This window comes from Pantherophis guttatus, chromosome 4 (assembly GCF_059756535.1).
Source record: "Pantherophis guttatus breed Tessera chromosome 4, ASM5975653v1, whole genome shotgun sequence".
Taxonomy (NCBI): Eukaryota; Metazoa; Chordata; class Lepidosauria; order Squamata; family Colubridae; genus Pantherophis; species Pantherophis guttatus.
In genome coordinates this window covers 120481431-120498476 of record NC_142066.1, presented here as the reverse complement: position 1 = coordinate 120498476, position 17046 = coordinate 120481431, and the positions used below count along the sequence as shown (strand labels likewise).

At 41.2% G+C, this 17046-nt stretch overlaps 1 protein-coding gene across 3 annotated transcripts in view; it reads right to left on the bottom strand.

Moving 5' to 3' along the window:
- The window catches only part of RAPGEF5 (Rap guanine nucleotide exchange factor 5), a 135423-nt gene that overhangs the window by 43811 nt on the left and 74566 nt on the right, over positions 1-17046 (bottom strand). For all 3 annotated transcript variants that reach the window (XM_034402445.2, XM_087892702.1, XM_087892703.1), the window contains one exon: positions 29-147. In XM_034402445.2, coding sequence (XP_034258336.2) covers positions 29-147 — 119 coding nt within the window. The remainder of the gene's footprint in view (positions 1-28; positions 148-17046) is intronic.

Sequence of the window (17046 nt, the reverse complement as noted above, 5' to 3'; positions counted from 1 at the left end):
GTCTGAGCACCCAAGGAAAAACTCTTACCTCCAATCATTCTCGGCACTCCCAGATATGGGGGTTGGGCTCTGTGACAACACTCTCCTAAGCACCAGCACATCTTGGTCCAGTTCCTTCACTTGAACAGTGGTCACTTCATCATCCGGCTTTAATTTGGAGAGAGAGATAAATAACAAAGAGAAAAATGAATAAAATCTCAAGGGACTGAAAGAAAGAAGGGGTGGGGAATAGCTTTGATTAGAGCTGCATTTTCTCTCTATCGGGGCTGCCATCCGCAGCAGACACTGCCTTTGATTTACATTCAGAAAATTCACAATGCACCAGAATTTGAGCAGTGCCTTCTTTTCCCAGGGGCACTGATAGCATATAACAAAGCTGTTAATTACAAATTTTTAGATTTAACACTTAAATGAAAGGACAACAGTTAATAATAGAAAGAGAAGCATTCTTTAGTTTGCTTTTTTCTTGATCGAAGTTACATCCTGCTCTAGCCTACAACTTAAAATTGTTAAGGAAGTTATAACCATTTTATGCCACTTTACAGTATTTCAGTGAGTTTAACTGCTATACCAATATAATAGACCATTCTATAAAACTACTCAAGCAATGAATATGTGAAAGAATACAATATTCATTCTTGCATCCTGAGCTCACATAACAAAAAATTAACTTCTGAAAACCAAAGCCCACTAAAAGCATGGGGAAAAATTCACAAAAGATTGCCTCTTGAAAAATTAGCTGTTTGTTGTACTAACTTTTTCCACCCTAGAGCCTATTAAATGAAGGGATTATTCATAGACATACAGCCTATTAGAACAACAATCTTAAAAGGGTGATTGCATAGAGCCGTGATGGCGAACCTATGGCATGCGTACCAGAAGAGGCACGAGAGCATGGGTGAAATGCTCCCGGTTCGGACCGGATCACCTGATCCGGTAGCGATGGAGGTGGGTGGTTCAGAGAACCAGTAGCAAAAATCCCTGCCCCCCCCAATGCCCAGCTGAGCCGCACAATCATCAGAAGCTCTTTTTTTACTTTTAAAAGTACTTTTTTCTACAACCTCTTCAGCTGAAAAAAGGCTTTTAAAAGTTAGAAAAAAAGCTTCTGATGATGGTACGGCTCAGCTGGAATCGTCAAAGGCTTTTAAAAGAAAAAAAGCTTCTGCTGATCAGGCAACTCAGCTGGGATTGTCAGAGCCTTTTGAAAGCAAAAGGCCGAAGAGGTTGTAGAAAAAATGGTTTTAAAAGTTAAAAAAAAAAATTGCCCACACTCACCCAGTCACATTACCCCCCCCCCAAGCCACACCCACAGAACCGGTAGTAACAAATTTTAGATTTCACCACTGATGCAGAGCCATCTCTCTGGGCACACTTTTAATATTTATATATAGGAGGGAGGGAGGGAGAGAGAAAGAGGGAGAGAATAATTATTAATTTTTTGCAGGTTCAGATATGTCGGTACTAAACCAATTAACATAAATCTTTTGTTGAAAAATTCCCTTGGGAGATCAAGACATGATGTTTCAGGAATACCAATGTACAACTGTAATTTTCTATTTCACGGTATACGCTTTTGTTGCCCACAATATGCAAGACAGACATAAAACAGTAAGCTATGTAAAATCACTAACATTATTCAATTAAAAGAGATTTCTCCATACAGCCTTCTCATTTTATTTTTTCCAAACCATCCACATAGATGCATTGAATTCAAATCTATTATAGTTACATTTATATCTCAACTTTCCTCTCAGATCTCAAAACAGTATATTTGGACAAAACCCTCACTATATCACCCACAATAGCTCTGTGAATAGTGTGTGTGTGTGTGTGTGTGTGTGTGTGTGTGTGTGTGTGTGTGTGTCTGGTCAAAATGAGTTTCTTATTCAAGTAAGAACTTGAATCTAACTGTCCAATATCTCAAGCAATATATTGCACTAGCTTTCAAAATAATCCTCGACACTATTGCTTTCAGATGTAAAAGCTACTGCAACTTCTGGGGGAAAAAATATCACACAAACCATGGGTCCCTAACCCCAGATCCGTGGCCTGGAATTGGGCCACACAAATGGTGGCAATCTTGCAAAGCTAATTTTGCGCATGGGTGGGATTAAGTTGCATGCACAAGCATCCCCTTACCTACCACCACCGCCACTGCCTGCTACCACTGGTGGTCTGTGGATCCAGAAAAGTTGGGAATATATATTTCTATACCGCCTTTCTCCCGTAGGACTCAAGGCTGTGTACAGTCAAGAAAAATATAGACACACAAACATCATAAAATTGCTAATTAAAATTATTATTTAGTTTGGTCAATTAAATAAAACCCAGAATTAGATAACATTTAAAAAATCATTCACATGTTCGTATGTTTAGCCCCGCCTATTGGAACATCAGGGTCTTGAGGGCATGGCAGAAAGCACGGAGATCAGGGATATTCCGTATCTCCTGAGGCAGTTCATTCCAAAGGGTTGGAGCCCCCACAGAGAAGGCCCTCCCCCTGGGAGTCGCCAGTTGACATAATTTGACTGACGGTACCCTGAGTAGTCCCTCCCTGTGAGAACGAACTGGTCGGTGGGAGGCTATTGGTGGCAAAAGACGGTCTCGTAGGTACCCAGGTCCTAAGCCATGGAGTGCTTTAAAGGTGATAACTAACACCTTGAATCGCACCCGGAAGACCACTGGGAGCCAGTGCAGCTCGCATAGGAGAGGTGTTACATGGGCGTAACGAGCTGCGCCCATAATCACCTGCGCGGCTATGTTCTGGACCAGTTGGAGCCTCCGGGTGCTTTTCAAGGGGAGCCCCATGTAGAGAGCATTACAGTAGTCCATACGGGAGGTAACTAGGGCATGAGTGACCGTGCGCAAGGCGTCCCGATCCAGAAAGGGACGCAACTGGCGGATCAGGCGAACCTGATAAAAGGCACCCCTGGCCACGGCCGTCAAATGATCTTCTAAAGATAACCGTGAATCCAGGAGGACACCCAAGTTGCGGGCCCTCTCTGTGGGGAGCAAGATCTCATCCCCTATTGTCAGTGATGGTACCAGCTGACTATACCGGGACGCCGGAAGCCACAGCCACTCGGTCTTGGAGGGGTTGAGTCTGAGCTTCTTTCTCCCCATCCAGATCCGCACGGCCTCCAGACAACGGGACATCACAGCAAGGGCATCATTGGGGTGGTTTGGGGTGGAGATGTATAGCTGTGTGTCATTAGCATACTGATGAACACTCACCCCAAAACCACGGATGATCTCGCCTAGCGGTTTTACATAAATGTTGAACAGAAGGGGTGAGAGGACTGACCCTTGCGGTACCCCACAAATAAGGTGCCTCGAGGTCGACCTCTGCCCCCCTGCCAACACAAACTGCGAATGGTCAGAGAGGAAGGAGGAGAACCACTGAAGCACGGTGCCCCCTATTCCTAACCCCTCCAGCCGGTGCAGTAAGATACCATGGTCGATGGTATCAAAAGCCGCTGAGAGATCTAATAGGACCAGGATAGAGGAGCAACCTCTATCCCGAGCCCTCCAGAGATCATCCACCAATGCGACCCATGCCATTTCCGTGCTGTATCGTGACCTGAAGCCCGACTGGAACGGATCCAGATAGACAACTTCATCCAGGTATCGGGGTAGTTGTCGCGCCACCACACTCTCAACAACCTTCGCAACAAAGCGAAGATTGAAGACTGGACGATAATTTGATAATATAGCCGGGTCCAGGGAAGGCTTCTTGAGGAGGGGCTTCACAACCGCCTCTTTCAAGGCGGCGGGAAAGATACCCTCACTCAGAGAAGCATTTATAATCCCCTGGAGCCAGCCTCGTGTAACCTCCCGGGAGGCCAGTACCAACCAGGAGGACACGGGTCCAATAAACATGTGGCAGCGTTAAGCTTGCCCAGAATCCTGTCCACGTCCTCAGGAGCCACAGAGTCAAACTCTTCCCAGATAACGTTCTCAAGACCTGCCCCCGTCTCCTCCCCTGGATCTACCCAATCAGAGTCCAGGCCTTCCCGAATCTGAGTGACTTTATCATGCAGGAATTGTACAAAATCCTCAGCTCAACCCTTTAAGGGATCTTCCCGTACCCCCACCTGAAGTAGGGAGCGGGTCACCCTAAACAGCGCAGCTGGGCGGTTCTCTGCAGATGCAATAAGAGCGGAGAAGTAGCTAGACTTCACCGCTCTTATCGCCACTAGGTAGGTCTTAATATAAGATCTCACCTGTGTTCGGTCAGATTCAGATCGGCTTGTCCTCCAATCGCTCTCCAGGCATCTTTTCCGATGCTTCATCTCTCTCAGCTCCTCTGAAAACCAAGGAGCTAGACGAGATCGGCATCGGGTCAGAGACCGCAAAGGCACAACGCGGTCCAAGGCCCCAGTAGCCGCCCTGTCCCAGGCGACCACCAGGTCCTCAGTCGAGTTGTGAGCCAGAGTCTCAGGAAATGGCCCAAGCTCCATCAGGAACCTTTCGGGGTCCATCAGGCGCCAATTTGGTTGGTTCCGTCTCCCTGCGGTGGGTGGAAGTGACTTGAAAGTCCATGTGAAGGAGAGAATGATCAGACCATGACAAGAGCTTGATGTCTATATCCCCTATTCTTAGATCATTCAGCCACTGATCAGAGACAAAAATCAAGTCCAGAGTGTGATTCCCCAAGTGGGTGGGGCCTTGAACTACCTGGGTCAGGTCCATGGCCATCATGGAAGCCATGAACTCCCGAGCCGTCTCCGACATCTCACCAGCGGATGGCAGGTTAAAATCCCCCATAACAATAAGTCTGGAGGTTTCCACCGCCACCCCGGCTATAATGTCGAACAGCTCAGGCAGGACCGCTGTTATGTGGCAGGGAGCCAGGTACGCAATCAGTAGGCCCATCTGAATCCCCCGACCCCACTTCACAAGGAGGGATTCACATCCGGCTATCTGAGGAACAGTGGCCTCCCTCGGGCAAAGACTTTCTCTAATGATTGCTGCCACTCCCCCACCCCTTCCCTGAGTCCTTGGCTGATGGAATGCATGGAAACCTGGTGGGCACATTTCCACAAGGGGAACTCCTCCCTCCTGGCCTAACCAGGTCTCCGTAATCCCTGCCAGGTCAGCACCCCCCTCTGAAATAAGATCATGAATGAGGGGGGCTTTATTTACCACTGACCTGGCATTACATAACAGGTCAACCCGGGAAACGAGCAGTGCTTTGGGGGTCGGAGTGGGCAATCGCTCGTAAACAACGAGTGCGCACTCCCGAAACATAATATGGCCCCCTGCAGCCGTCATATCTGCCCCTCCCACTTACTATACTAATGCCCATAGCTTCATCCCCCTGCATCCTTGTCAGATTTCTGTCCCCATCCTCCCCACCATGATTATCAGACCCATTACCCCTTTCAGTGGATTTATGGATCCCCCCAGATCCATTCCCACAATCCCTCCCAGAACCCCTTAAAATAGAACTTAAAGATTTATCTAAAAAACCCCAAAGCCGTCGGTTTTTTGCAAACCACCTCTCAGGGTTCCAAAACCCGTCCTCAAGGGCGGCCCTTGATAACTGAGAGGGCCAGACATGCGAGAGGGGGGAATCTCGCAGTGCAAGGAGCTCCGCAGTTGAATACATCAAAGATAGGAGTGAGTTGAAAGAGATGAAGGATCATTTTCTTCTAAGAGTGTTAGAGATGGTTAAGACAGGTAATTTAAAATAAGGGAGGAAATAGATGTAAAAGGGAGTCCAGTATGTTACAAATGTCAATACATCGGAACATCATTGCCCTCTCACAACGATGGGAAGTCTTGTGGTTGTAGTAAGTCCATCCAAAGGAGGTGGGGGTAGAGGTCTCAAAGGGACGTCCTCTCACAGCGACCAAACCATTTGAAACAAACAAAGAGAAGGTGGTCTATCTCCCCATAATCCAAGACTCTCGATGTCTGTATCTCCTCCAGTCCTGATACCAGCGATGGCCGAGGATTAGATCAAAAAAGTAAGGCAGAGCCACTGGACAAAGTATTTAGGGATAAATAATCAGGGTAATCTTGGGGAATAGGTGGTAAATAAAGCTGCAGATCGATCTAAGATTGCAAGTTAACGCTGAGTGGTCGTAACAGATCTAGATCTGATAAAGGAGAGAAGGACAGTTGAGGGGGAGAGTAAGTCATCATCTCCTGTTTGTAATCCTCAGTCCCTATCCATCACCTTGCTCAGGCTACTTAGTTCAATTAGTTTAATAAGTCCTCAGAGTTTCAAGAAAGAGGAGTGCAACATATCCCTAGAAGTTGAAGGGATCCTAACATTTATAGCCTTTTCAGCATTGCCCTCTCCTCTATTAACAACAAGGGCTTCCTTGCAGCCTCCTGGTGTTGCCGTCGCCGTCGCTGCCATTAGCGCCATTCCCCTCGCCATTGTGGTAACCCCCCTTGCCATAGACATCATCGCCGCCATGTTGCTACATGCAGCGCCTATTAGCCCAGGCATCATTATCAACACCCTATCAGGAGTCGCTGTTGCCACCGTCTCACCAACCATTTCATCAGCTGTATTAGACTCAGTGGTTGACCCGGTCATGACAGCCAGGCTTTGATGTTGACATCCTCCCCACCGCCCTCAGTCTTTTTACTGACAAACAGCTGATCTTCGGGCTCGGCTCGGGTTTTATCCTTGGGCTCCATCCACAGCTCTATTGAGCCGAAAATACCTCAGCTTGCTGGGAGGGGGGTCTGTGGATGGTTAATTGACCCCCACACTCTTGAAAATGTCGAAACATCTCCCTCCTAGCCTCGGAGTTTCAGCTCTGAGCTGCCATTTTGTTTTGCAACTGTCAACGGAATTCTTATCATACTTACATACAGAAGTATATGAGAGGAACTTGCATTGTGATGTCATAAATTAATGTGAAAAATAATTCCTTAATAAAACATATTAATACACCTTTTATATCTCAATGTAAATATTCTCTCTCTGTGTGTGTGTATATATATAGCCAACCCTCATCTCATGTATCTTCCCCTCATCTCATGTATGAGGGTGTGGCTAACTGATGAGGCCTTATAAGACCGAAATAGATCTATCTTAGTCTCCCAATGGGCAGCAAAGGGTCTGCTGGCTGCCAGAAGAAAAAAAGCCCAGAAACTAGTGAATTGTGATTTCACTGAACTAGGGCTGCATAATATCTTGGTTTATGTAGGTAGAACCTGGCTAAAGAGAAATACACATAAAACCTACGAAAAAGAAAGAAAAACAAATATTGTACCTTACAGGGAGGATTATAAGGCCGAAATAGATCTATCTTAGTCTCCCAATGGGCAGCAAAGGGTCTGCTGGCTACATATTAAACAATTTTGGCCCGACAATTAAAATACCCCTTTTAAAATTAAAATTAAAATTAAGCAATTGGAGAAGTTAGGCCAGCCCGGCTTGTTGAAATAAAAAAGTCTTGAGGGCCCAGCGGAAAGTGTGTGTGTGTGTGTGTGTGTGTGTGTGTGTGTGTGTGTGTGTGTATCTGAATCTCAAATTTCTTCATTTAAATGCATTAAGGAAAATATTCAGCCAAAATTTCTATTATCTTAAGATACAGGAAAATATATATTTATATTTGATGTTTGTCCATTGTTTTCAAAGAGGACCTTGACATCTAGCAGTAGTGGGTTGTCCATGGTGTGTCTGCAAGTGGCTGGTAAGGCCAATAGGGGCAAGGAATGTTCTGCCACATTTCAGGCAAACATATGTGGGCACCACTGTTGCAGCAGCTCTGGCTTTGCGGAGTACGCGCTTCTCTTGTGCTATGATTGTCCTTCTGTCTCCAAATGTCTGGCAGCCTTGGTGGATCAACATGCGCCATGTTGATTGATCTTGTGCCAGGATTTCTCAGGAGGTAGTATTGATATCCAGGGACTTGATATGCTTTCAGCTTTTGTCCCTTCACTGTGATGGTGGGCTCTTGGTGGTGGGCTTTCGGAACTGGCTTGTGAATCACTTTGGTTTTCTTTGTGTTGATGAGGCTGAAGTTGTCACATGCTGCTGCGAATTTGTCCATGTTGGCTTGCATTTTCTGCTCTGATCCAGCATTCAGGGCACAGTCATCAGCAAATGGAGGTCTTGTAGCACAGACTCCTCTATCTTGGTGACAGCCTGGAGTCATCGCAGGTTAAACAGTTTCCCATCAGTCCTGTATCTTAGGCTAACTCAGGAACTGTTCTGGAATACATCTGACAGCATGGCTGAAAACATTATACTGAACAGGGTCGGTGCTAACATGCACCTTTGCTTGATGCCGTTTGATGGGAAAGACCTCTGAAGCTTCTCAGTCGTCCAGAACACAAGCCGTCATGCCATCATGGAACTGACGTACCATCAAGATGAATCTATCAGGGCACCCAAACTTTGACATGATACACTACAGACCTTCGCAACTGACAGTGTCAAAAGTCTTGGTGAGATCCACGAAGGTGGTGTATAATTCACAATTTTATATTTACTACACTAAAAAAGACATAAAATAGTGCTTAACTATGGCTGGATCACATCCAACAGCATCTATATGATACTTGCCTGCCTGTGCTGTGTTGGTTATAGTATCTGGCAGCGCCTTGTGTTGTGTTTTTGTGTCCGTGTGTGTTGTGTTTTTGTGTTGTGTTTATATTTACTACATTGTGCATACCACAGACATTGTGCCCACTTCCCTGGAACTTGCCGGGTAGATTATTTTTCTTTTGAAATATTGCTTTTTGTGAAAACCCTTAAATAGACAGTACAGAGAAAATCTCACCCTGCCTATTTAAGAACTAGCAAAAACAAAGATGAAAGCGTAATTTAAATTACTACTTTAGTTAAATATTTTCAAACTAGATACATTTTTCCTTAAATTTCTGAATCATTAGTGATTTCAAAATACCAAAAGAAGCTTTCCATGAAGGAGTAGCACAATAATTGTTTAGGAACATAAATTACAATATGAATTCATTAACTTCAGTGAGACATTTAGTGTAATGCCACAGAGAACAGGAAAATTTATTTCACTGCTGCATTAGCTAAAACTAACACCGATACATCTAGTCATAATCTATTTTTTATCTTCCCACAATGTGATGCTGGTACCTGGGCATGACCTTGAGCTCAAAACAAAGGGTACATTTGCAGAGCATGCCAACAGCTTCACAAGTTATAGAGGGGGCCCCTATTGAAAAGCAGCATGTTTGGGAAAACAGAAGATGCTAATAGAGTCTTGTATTTCTCTGAAAGCAATGTGGAATTAAATTTCTGTGTCTATGAAATTTGCCGTTTTGACTTGAAAACTCAAAAATATATTTCAACCTGCTTTGTGAAATTACAACTTTCCTTATTTGTATTCTAAAAAATTACCCTGGAAAATCAGGACCCTGATTCACATTTGCAATTTTATCATTTTTAGGGAGAAGTAACAAATAATGATTTCTAATTGTGAAACAAGGACTAGAAATAGGCTAGCCTCATTATTTTCAATATTAACTATTGATGGTAGTTGATATTAGCTGATACTAGACAGTTTTTCTTTTTCTTTGATAAGCGAATTCTCAGATTGTTCACAAGTATCTCCTCCAATAAAGAAAATGCATAATCTTACAATCTGCAAATCCTATCTCATCAACCAGAAACAAGCCAGAGTATGCCAATTTGGCATCAAGTCAGTGATGGTAATAAATTTAAACATATATACACCGAGCTACACATGCACACCAGATACATGGATGAACACACCCACACAATTTTATTCATATTTTAAAATCTAAATCCATAAAGTATTTGAATCAGCTATAAATAAGAATCATTTTATCTAATATCCCAAACATATTTGCAAACATGTTCCAAACCATGTTCCAAATATGTCATGGAAGACATATCCGTGATAATAAACATTATTGCCTCTATTGTGACAGATTTTTAAGCATTTTGCTGATGATAGCAATAGTACTTAGACTTATATAGTGCTTCATTAGTACTTTACAGCACTCTCTAGGTGGTTTAGAGAGAGCATATTGCCCGCAACAATCTGGGTCCTCATTTTACTGACTTCAGAAGGGTGAAAGGCTGAGTCAATCTTGAGCCAATCAGGATCGAACTCCTGGCAGTGAGGAGAGAATTAGCCTTCAAAATTGCATTCTAATCAGCGCACCACCACAGCTCCTTATGATCTGTCAGTTATCTTTCCTAAATTGTGTTCTTCCCATTTAGGTAACTGAATGTTTCTAGCTAATCAAAGAGAGTGCCTTGTGCATTTGTGACAAAAGAGAATTTAATTTGTCTATATTTCCAGCTTTCTTCCCACATCCTACATTTCATAATTTGGACCTACTCTTTGGATGAATAATTTCAAAAACTTTTCTAAAAGATATTTCTTTCCACTGAAGAAGTTAACTTTCTTCATTATACTACCTTCACATTATTCTTTTTCCCTTAAAATATTTATTAATCCACATATATATGCACGAGTGTAATAACACACTTTTAATTGCCAAGGAAAAATTACATCAAGGAATTCTGAGACAAGAAGCAGACTCCTATATGAAAATCACAAGCATCAATGGACAATGTAATTAGCAAATAGAAAAGAATAAGAGAGTTAGAAGAAACCTTGAAGGTTTCTTAGACCAATCGCCAGCTCAAGCAGGAAACCCTATACCCATGCGTGCCAGAGGTGGCACGCAGGACCCTCTCTGCAGGCATGTGCACCGTCACCCCAGCCCAGCTCCATTGTGTTTCTCCATCATGTTTTTCTCCATTGTTTGCAGGACTAAAAAAACCATGCCAAACAGCATTCCACCTTCATGGTGGTGCATTTGCTGTTGCTGCCTCCATAGCCTGCCCTTGTGCAGCACATTGAAATTTAGCATGCTTAACAATGGGAGAGATGGGGTCCCTTCCCCCTCCTGGAGCCCATTACGATACAGAGCCACAATGCGACACTGCGTCAGCATGGGCTCACTCTCACCTCCTGGTTGGTTTTTCTGTAGAGCTGCCTATGTTGGGATTCCCTGCCTCCCCGCTGGTCAGCTGGGCTTCAGCTCTTAGCCGACCAGCTGAGTGTGAGTGCGCTACTTCTTGGCCCATCAGCCTCCAGACATCAGATTCCAACCACCCAGCACCAGTTCAGTCCTTTCCCCCACCCCCCAAGGGGGGAAAGAGAAAGAGAGAAAGAGGAAGAGTGGGAAACAGAGAGACAGAGAGGGAGAGAGAAAGAAAGGGAGGGAAATAGAGAGAGAGGCAGGGAAAGAGAGAGAGGGAAAGAAAGGGGGAAAGAAAGACAGAGAGAGGGAGGGATGGAAAGAGAGAGGGAGGGAGAGGGAAAGAGAGAGAGAGAAAGAGAGAGGGTAAAAGAGAGACAGAGATGGGGAGGGAGGGAAAGAGAGGGAGGGAGAGAGAAACAGAGAGAGGAAAAGAGAGAAAGAGAGGGAGAGAGAGAAAGAAAGAGGGGGAAGAGAGAGAGGAGGGAAAGAGAGAGGCAAGGAAAGAGAGGGAGGAAAAGAAAGGGGGAAAGAGAGAGACAGAAAGGGAGGGAAAAAGAGAGAAAGAGAAGGGGAAAGAGAAAGAGAAAGAAAGAGGGAGAGGGAGGGAGGGAGAGAGAGAGGAAGAGAAAGAGACACAGAGAGAGGAGGAAAGAGAGACACAGAGAGGGGGAGGGAAAGAGAGAGCGAGGGAGGGAAACAGACAGAGAAAGAGAGGGGGAAGAGAGAGAAAGAGATAGACAGGGAGGAAGGGAAAGAGGGAGGGATGGGGAAGAGAGAGACAGAGAGTGGGAGGAGGGAAAGAGAGGAGGGAGAGAAAGAGAGAAAGAGAGGGAAAAGAAAGAGAGAGGGGAGAAGAGAGAGAGGGAGGGAAAAAGAAATAATATTATAAAAGTATTTCTTTTTTATTGTTGCTAAACATATTTCAAAAGCAGGGAAATAATGAAGGGGTATAAAAGTGTATTTATTACATTTTAGAACAATTAGCTGAACTCTGTGTTATCATTATTTTAGGTAGTAAAACCTCATTATTAAGGTTAAATTGACATGTTGGCACTTTGCGATAAATAAATAGGTTTTGGGTTGCAGTTTGGGCACTCGGTCTCTAAAAGGTTCACCATCACTGCCCTATACTATTCCAGACAAGTGACTGTCCAGTCTCTTCTTAAAAGCCCCCAATGAAGGAGCACCTACAACTTCTGAAGGAAAGCCGTTCCACTGGTTAATTGTTCTCACTGTTAGGAAATTTCTCCTTAATTTCTCTCTAGGTTGCTTCTCTCTTTGATTAGTTTCCATCCATTGTTTCTTTACGTAAAGACATTTTAAATAAAACAGTGGAAGAACATTACCACTAGAATTTAACTTGCAATATGAAAAGGGTTGACCGAGTGCCCAAGCAACTAACCTGGAAAAATAAAATTATACTACAGAAGCATCTCTCTACAGGAACTATAAGGATGTACCAACTAGGCAGAATGTGGAATTTCCTTTCTATGAATTTCTTTGGATATTCAGGAGTTCCATAGAAAAAGAATCAGAATGGACAGATTAAACCAGTATAGAAAAAGCATACAATTCCAACTTTAGAATAGCTAACTTATGTATTTATGTTTGTTTATTCATATGTCTGAATAATTGAATCTTTGAGGACTTTTAACTATTTCTAAGTTCTGCTTTCTGCTGGAAAATTATAGATAATTATGTGATTGTGTTTCAATAGCATGGTCATACAAAGTTCATAAAAGCAAGGCAGAACATACAGATCAATTAAAGATTCCCCATTCAAACTTAATGTAACACAATAAATTAGTTCTATCTGGAACAAAAGATTAAGTAAGATAACCAAGAATAGGATACACAATCTCCGGTAAGCATGAAAACCCCCCATTTTGATGCATTTTTTGCCGTAAATATACTATGAAATAACCCCCCTTTGAAACACACAAAACTACAATGATCTGACAGTATAAAACCATGACAAAAATACTATTTCATATTTGTAATGCAAAGTAATTCTCAAGTGGTGATGCTTTATTATAAGATGATCGAACAATGGCTTCATGACAGGTATACATCTCCACTGTAAAAAGCCTTTAGCCAATCTTAAAACCCAACTATAATGAAATATTATCCTTCTCTAAAATATCAAAACAAGAAAATCTTGTTTATCTAAAATGAAACTGTCATGTGCTATTTTTATTGAACAAGATACCATGTTTCTCTGAAAATAAGACCCTGTCTTATATTTTTTTGAACCCTGAAATAAGCTCTTGGCCTTATTGCCATGCATTCAAAAGCCCGATGTATTATTTTGGGGGAAACAGGGTAGTACATGTACCAAAATTACTGATGTTATCATCTTAATGGTTAGAGTTACAATAGGTACTATTAAGGTAAAGGTAATGGTTCCCCTCGCACATATGTGCTAGTCATTCCCAACTCTAGGGGGCAGTGCTCATCTCTGTTTCAAAGCCGAAAAGCCAGCACTGTCCAAAGATGTCTCCGGGGTCATGTGGCCAGTATGACTAAACGCCAAAGGCTCACGGAACGCTGTTACCTTCCCACCAAAGGTGGTCCCTATTTTTCTACTTGCATTTTTTACATGCTTTCTAACTGCTGGGTTGGCAGAAGCTGGGACAAGTAACAGGAACTCATCCCATTATGCAGCACAAGAGATTTGAACCACTGAACTGCGGACCTGTCGATCGACAAGCTCAGTGTCTTATCCACTGAGCCACCGCATCCCTTTAGATACTATTAGTACTATTAGTAAAATCCTTTTAACTGGAACAAAGCTAGATGGACAAATCCAGTCACTCTAAAATAGTACCACTTAAGTACATAAAGCCTATACCATTGAGAGTTTTATTCAATAAGAGAAATAAATAGAGTGTCTTTATTTCTTCTTCATGAACAATTGTTACATTGGGACAGGACAAATCCTTAATGAGAGGAATGGCTGAAAAAGAAATGCCTGTGGAAAGGGGGATAAATGACTTGCATCCAATTAGTTTCCATCTGGCCTAATAAACAAAGCACAAAAACCAGAAGACAAAATAATTCTGAAAGCACACAATTCAGATTTACTGAGGATATATGGCAGTTTTGAACATAGATAGAAGAGCTTCCTCCCTTCCTCTCCACCCCCACCTTCCATGGTTCTATTAAAAATTGGGTATTGAGGGAGCTGGTCTCACTGATTTAAAACTACCTTGTTCAAGTGCAGTCATCCACCACTTACAGTTTGCTTTTTAACGCTCTGCATAATAGACTAACAATGTTTAGCAATAAAAATAGCATCGCAGGCTTAAGAAAAATTAAAAAGCAAACTGTTTTTTAATTGAGTCTTATACAAAAGTCTTATATTTAAAAAGTTGCTATTGTATAAGACTCTTGTTTGCTCATAGAAACTACCATAATAAAATTCTAATATTCTGAATTTCAGATGAAACAATGGCCCAATAATCTTTAAAGTGGCTATATTTCAGCTAGGTTTAAATCCCTTGGATCAAACCAAAGACTACCTAGTTTAGAATTCTGTTACAGAGGCCACCTAGATGTTTATGGGAAGCTCAAAAAAGACACAAGCACAAAAGCACCTTTCCATATACATTTCCTTACCAACTGATACTAGAAGTATACGATTGTATCTGTGATATTGTTTGTAATATATCTGAACATTCCAACTAGTTGCCATTAACGGGTCTGTCATCCATAACCCTGCTCTTTAAAATCATTTAATAAAAAACGAAAGGTAAACTTAATTTACAGTGCATTTCATTACTTACAGGATTTATGATCAGTATAATCTGGATCAACAAGACAAAGTAAATATCAAAATGGAAGGTGAGCAAATAAAGGAGACAGTGATAGTATGGGCTAAAAATTTTGGTTATACAATAGAGTTAGACAAATGGCCGAAATTGTGGGATAGGAATTATAAATTAACAATGTCAACTGCATATAAAGAAAATCTTTATAAAATGTTTTATAGATGGCATTTTTCACCCACAAGGTTGGCAAAGATGTTTAAGGATATGTCAGCTAAATGTTGAAAATATCATCAGATATCTGGTTTGTATTATCGTATGTGGTGGACATGCCCAAAAGCAAAAAAATACTGGACAAAAATACATACATGGTTGGAAAAAATGATAAAGCAACATATAGATTTAAAACAAAAAATATTTTTGTTGGGCATTTTATCAGATAAGTATAATAAAGGGAACACATATTTGATTTTGCATGTATTAACTGCAGCAAGAACTGAATTTGCACAACAATGGAAAAGTGAAGAGATTCCTTTAGATAAAAATGTGATTTAAAAATACTAGAATGTGTAGAAATGGATATACTAACACTTACAATTAAGGAAAAAAAACAAACTGAATACTTTTTGACATGGGACTTATTTTATCAATAGTTAACTAATAAAAACAGAAGTTAGAAACATGAAAATATAAGAAAAGGGCTAATGATACAAGGGAGATTTATTAAAATTGATAAGCTATTATTATTGTTGTTATTGTTATTATTAAACTAATATAAAATAAAAACATTATTTTAAAAAAGACATTACAACGAACATTTAACAAATCATTTCTCCAAGTAGCTTTTTTCGCACCACATAGTAAAGCCATCCAAGATAGTGAGCACCTTGCAATGAATGTAATGGTTAGACTGTGTTACATGAAGAAGTGCCTTCTTTTATCTCTTCTGAAGTTACCATCATTGGATGATCCAGTGGTTTTAGTTTTATGTAAATATATGATATACCAGTATTTCTCAAAGATCTATTTTTATTTCTAAGATAAAAAATATAGTTGCTGGGTGTTGGGCAACAGATATATTAATTATTATTATAGAGGAACTGCTCTTCATTCTTGATCATTATGATTCTGCTTTCTGCATTTTTCCCATTCTATTTAAGGCCTAATATGTGTTCAATATTTCAAACATGGTAATATTACAGATTTACAATGCAGTGCTGCACTAATGGCATTTTAATTGGCAATTTCTTTCTAATGAACCTTTGATCCACAAAGAATTTCAGGTTTATGAATAATTTGATAAAAGTCTCTCACAGATAATATCCATTGTGTATTTAGATTTTCATTTAAAGTATTTATTGCTTAGGCAAGGCACATCCATTAGGAATTTTTGTCCTACTGTTTCTAATGTAGAAGTACAGTCTTTGTCTACATTTCAAATATCACTTTTTCCACCCAAGATTTTTTTTTCCCCTCAAGATTTTAAAGACAGGTGGAAGTCTGCCTTGAAAATACCAGTGGATACTTAACATTTTCTGTTAGCTATCACTTCACTGGGGATAAGTAACAAAATCATCAAATCAGAACCATTATATATAATTCTGAAATTCTTTCACAATGGAACTCACACTTGTCCGACTAGTCATAAAATACTACAAAAATAAAAACATCAAGAGTGATCTTTAGTTTTACTGTGCTTTGTTTTATCAATCTGGGTCTTGAGGGCATTTTTAAGGATGCTACAACAGGTTTGCAGTGGTTGTTTTATCTTTCGAGCAAACAATATGTGTTGAAAGATGCAGCAAAGATTAAAACACTGCTTCCCCTCTCCAACATAATCCTCATGAAAATTTCCTTTCCTGCAGCAATCACTGTCTCAGACGTTGATGATGATACCACCTTCATCACCACAATTGGGAAAGATATGCCCCAATACAAGAATGCATTTGGAAATGGACAGCTACAAAGATAGTTTCCCTCATGAGGACTAGTTCCTTACTGATCTTGTCTCTTATATTTATTTGTATGCATATTTCAGAAAGCAAATGAATTTAGGAAGCAATGGGGAGTTTTTTAATTTTGGGTAGCAAGCCATACTTGCCCATAGGCAACCAACCAACCTGAAGAAATTCTCATAAGCAATTAAAAAACAACAGGACAATACCAATATAGGAAATAGATCCTGCAACAAACTGAGATGTTTGTCTTCACATCTATAGCAAGAATCCCTTCTAAGTCTTCAATAAGTACATACATATCTTGACACTTTCTTCTTCCAGTGTGATCTATACCATCCTATTCAAAAATGTAA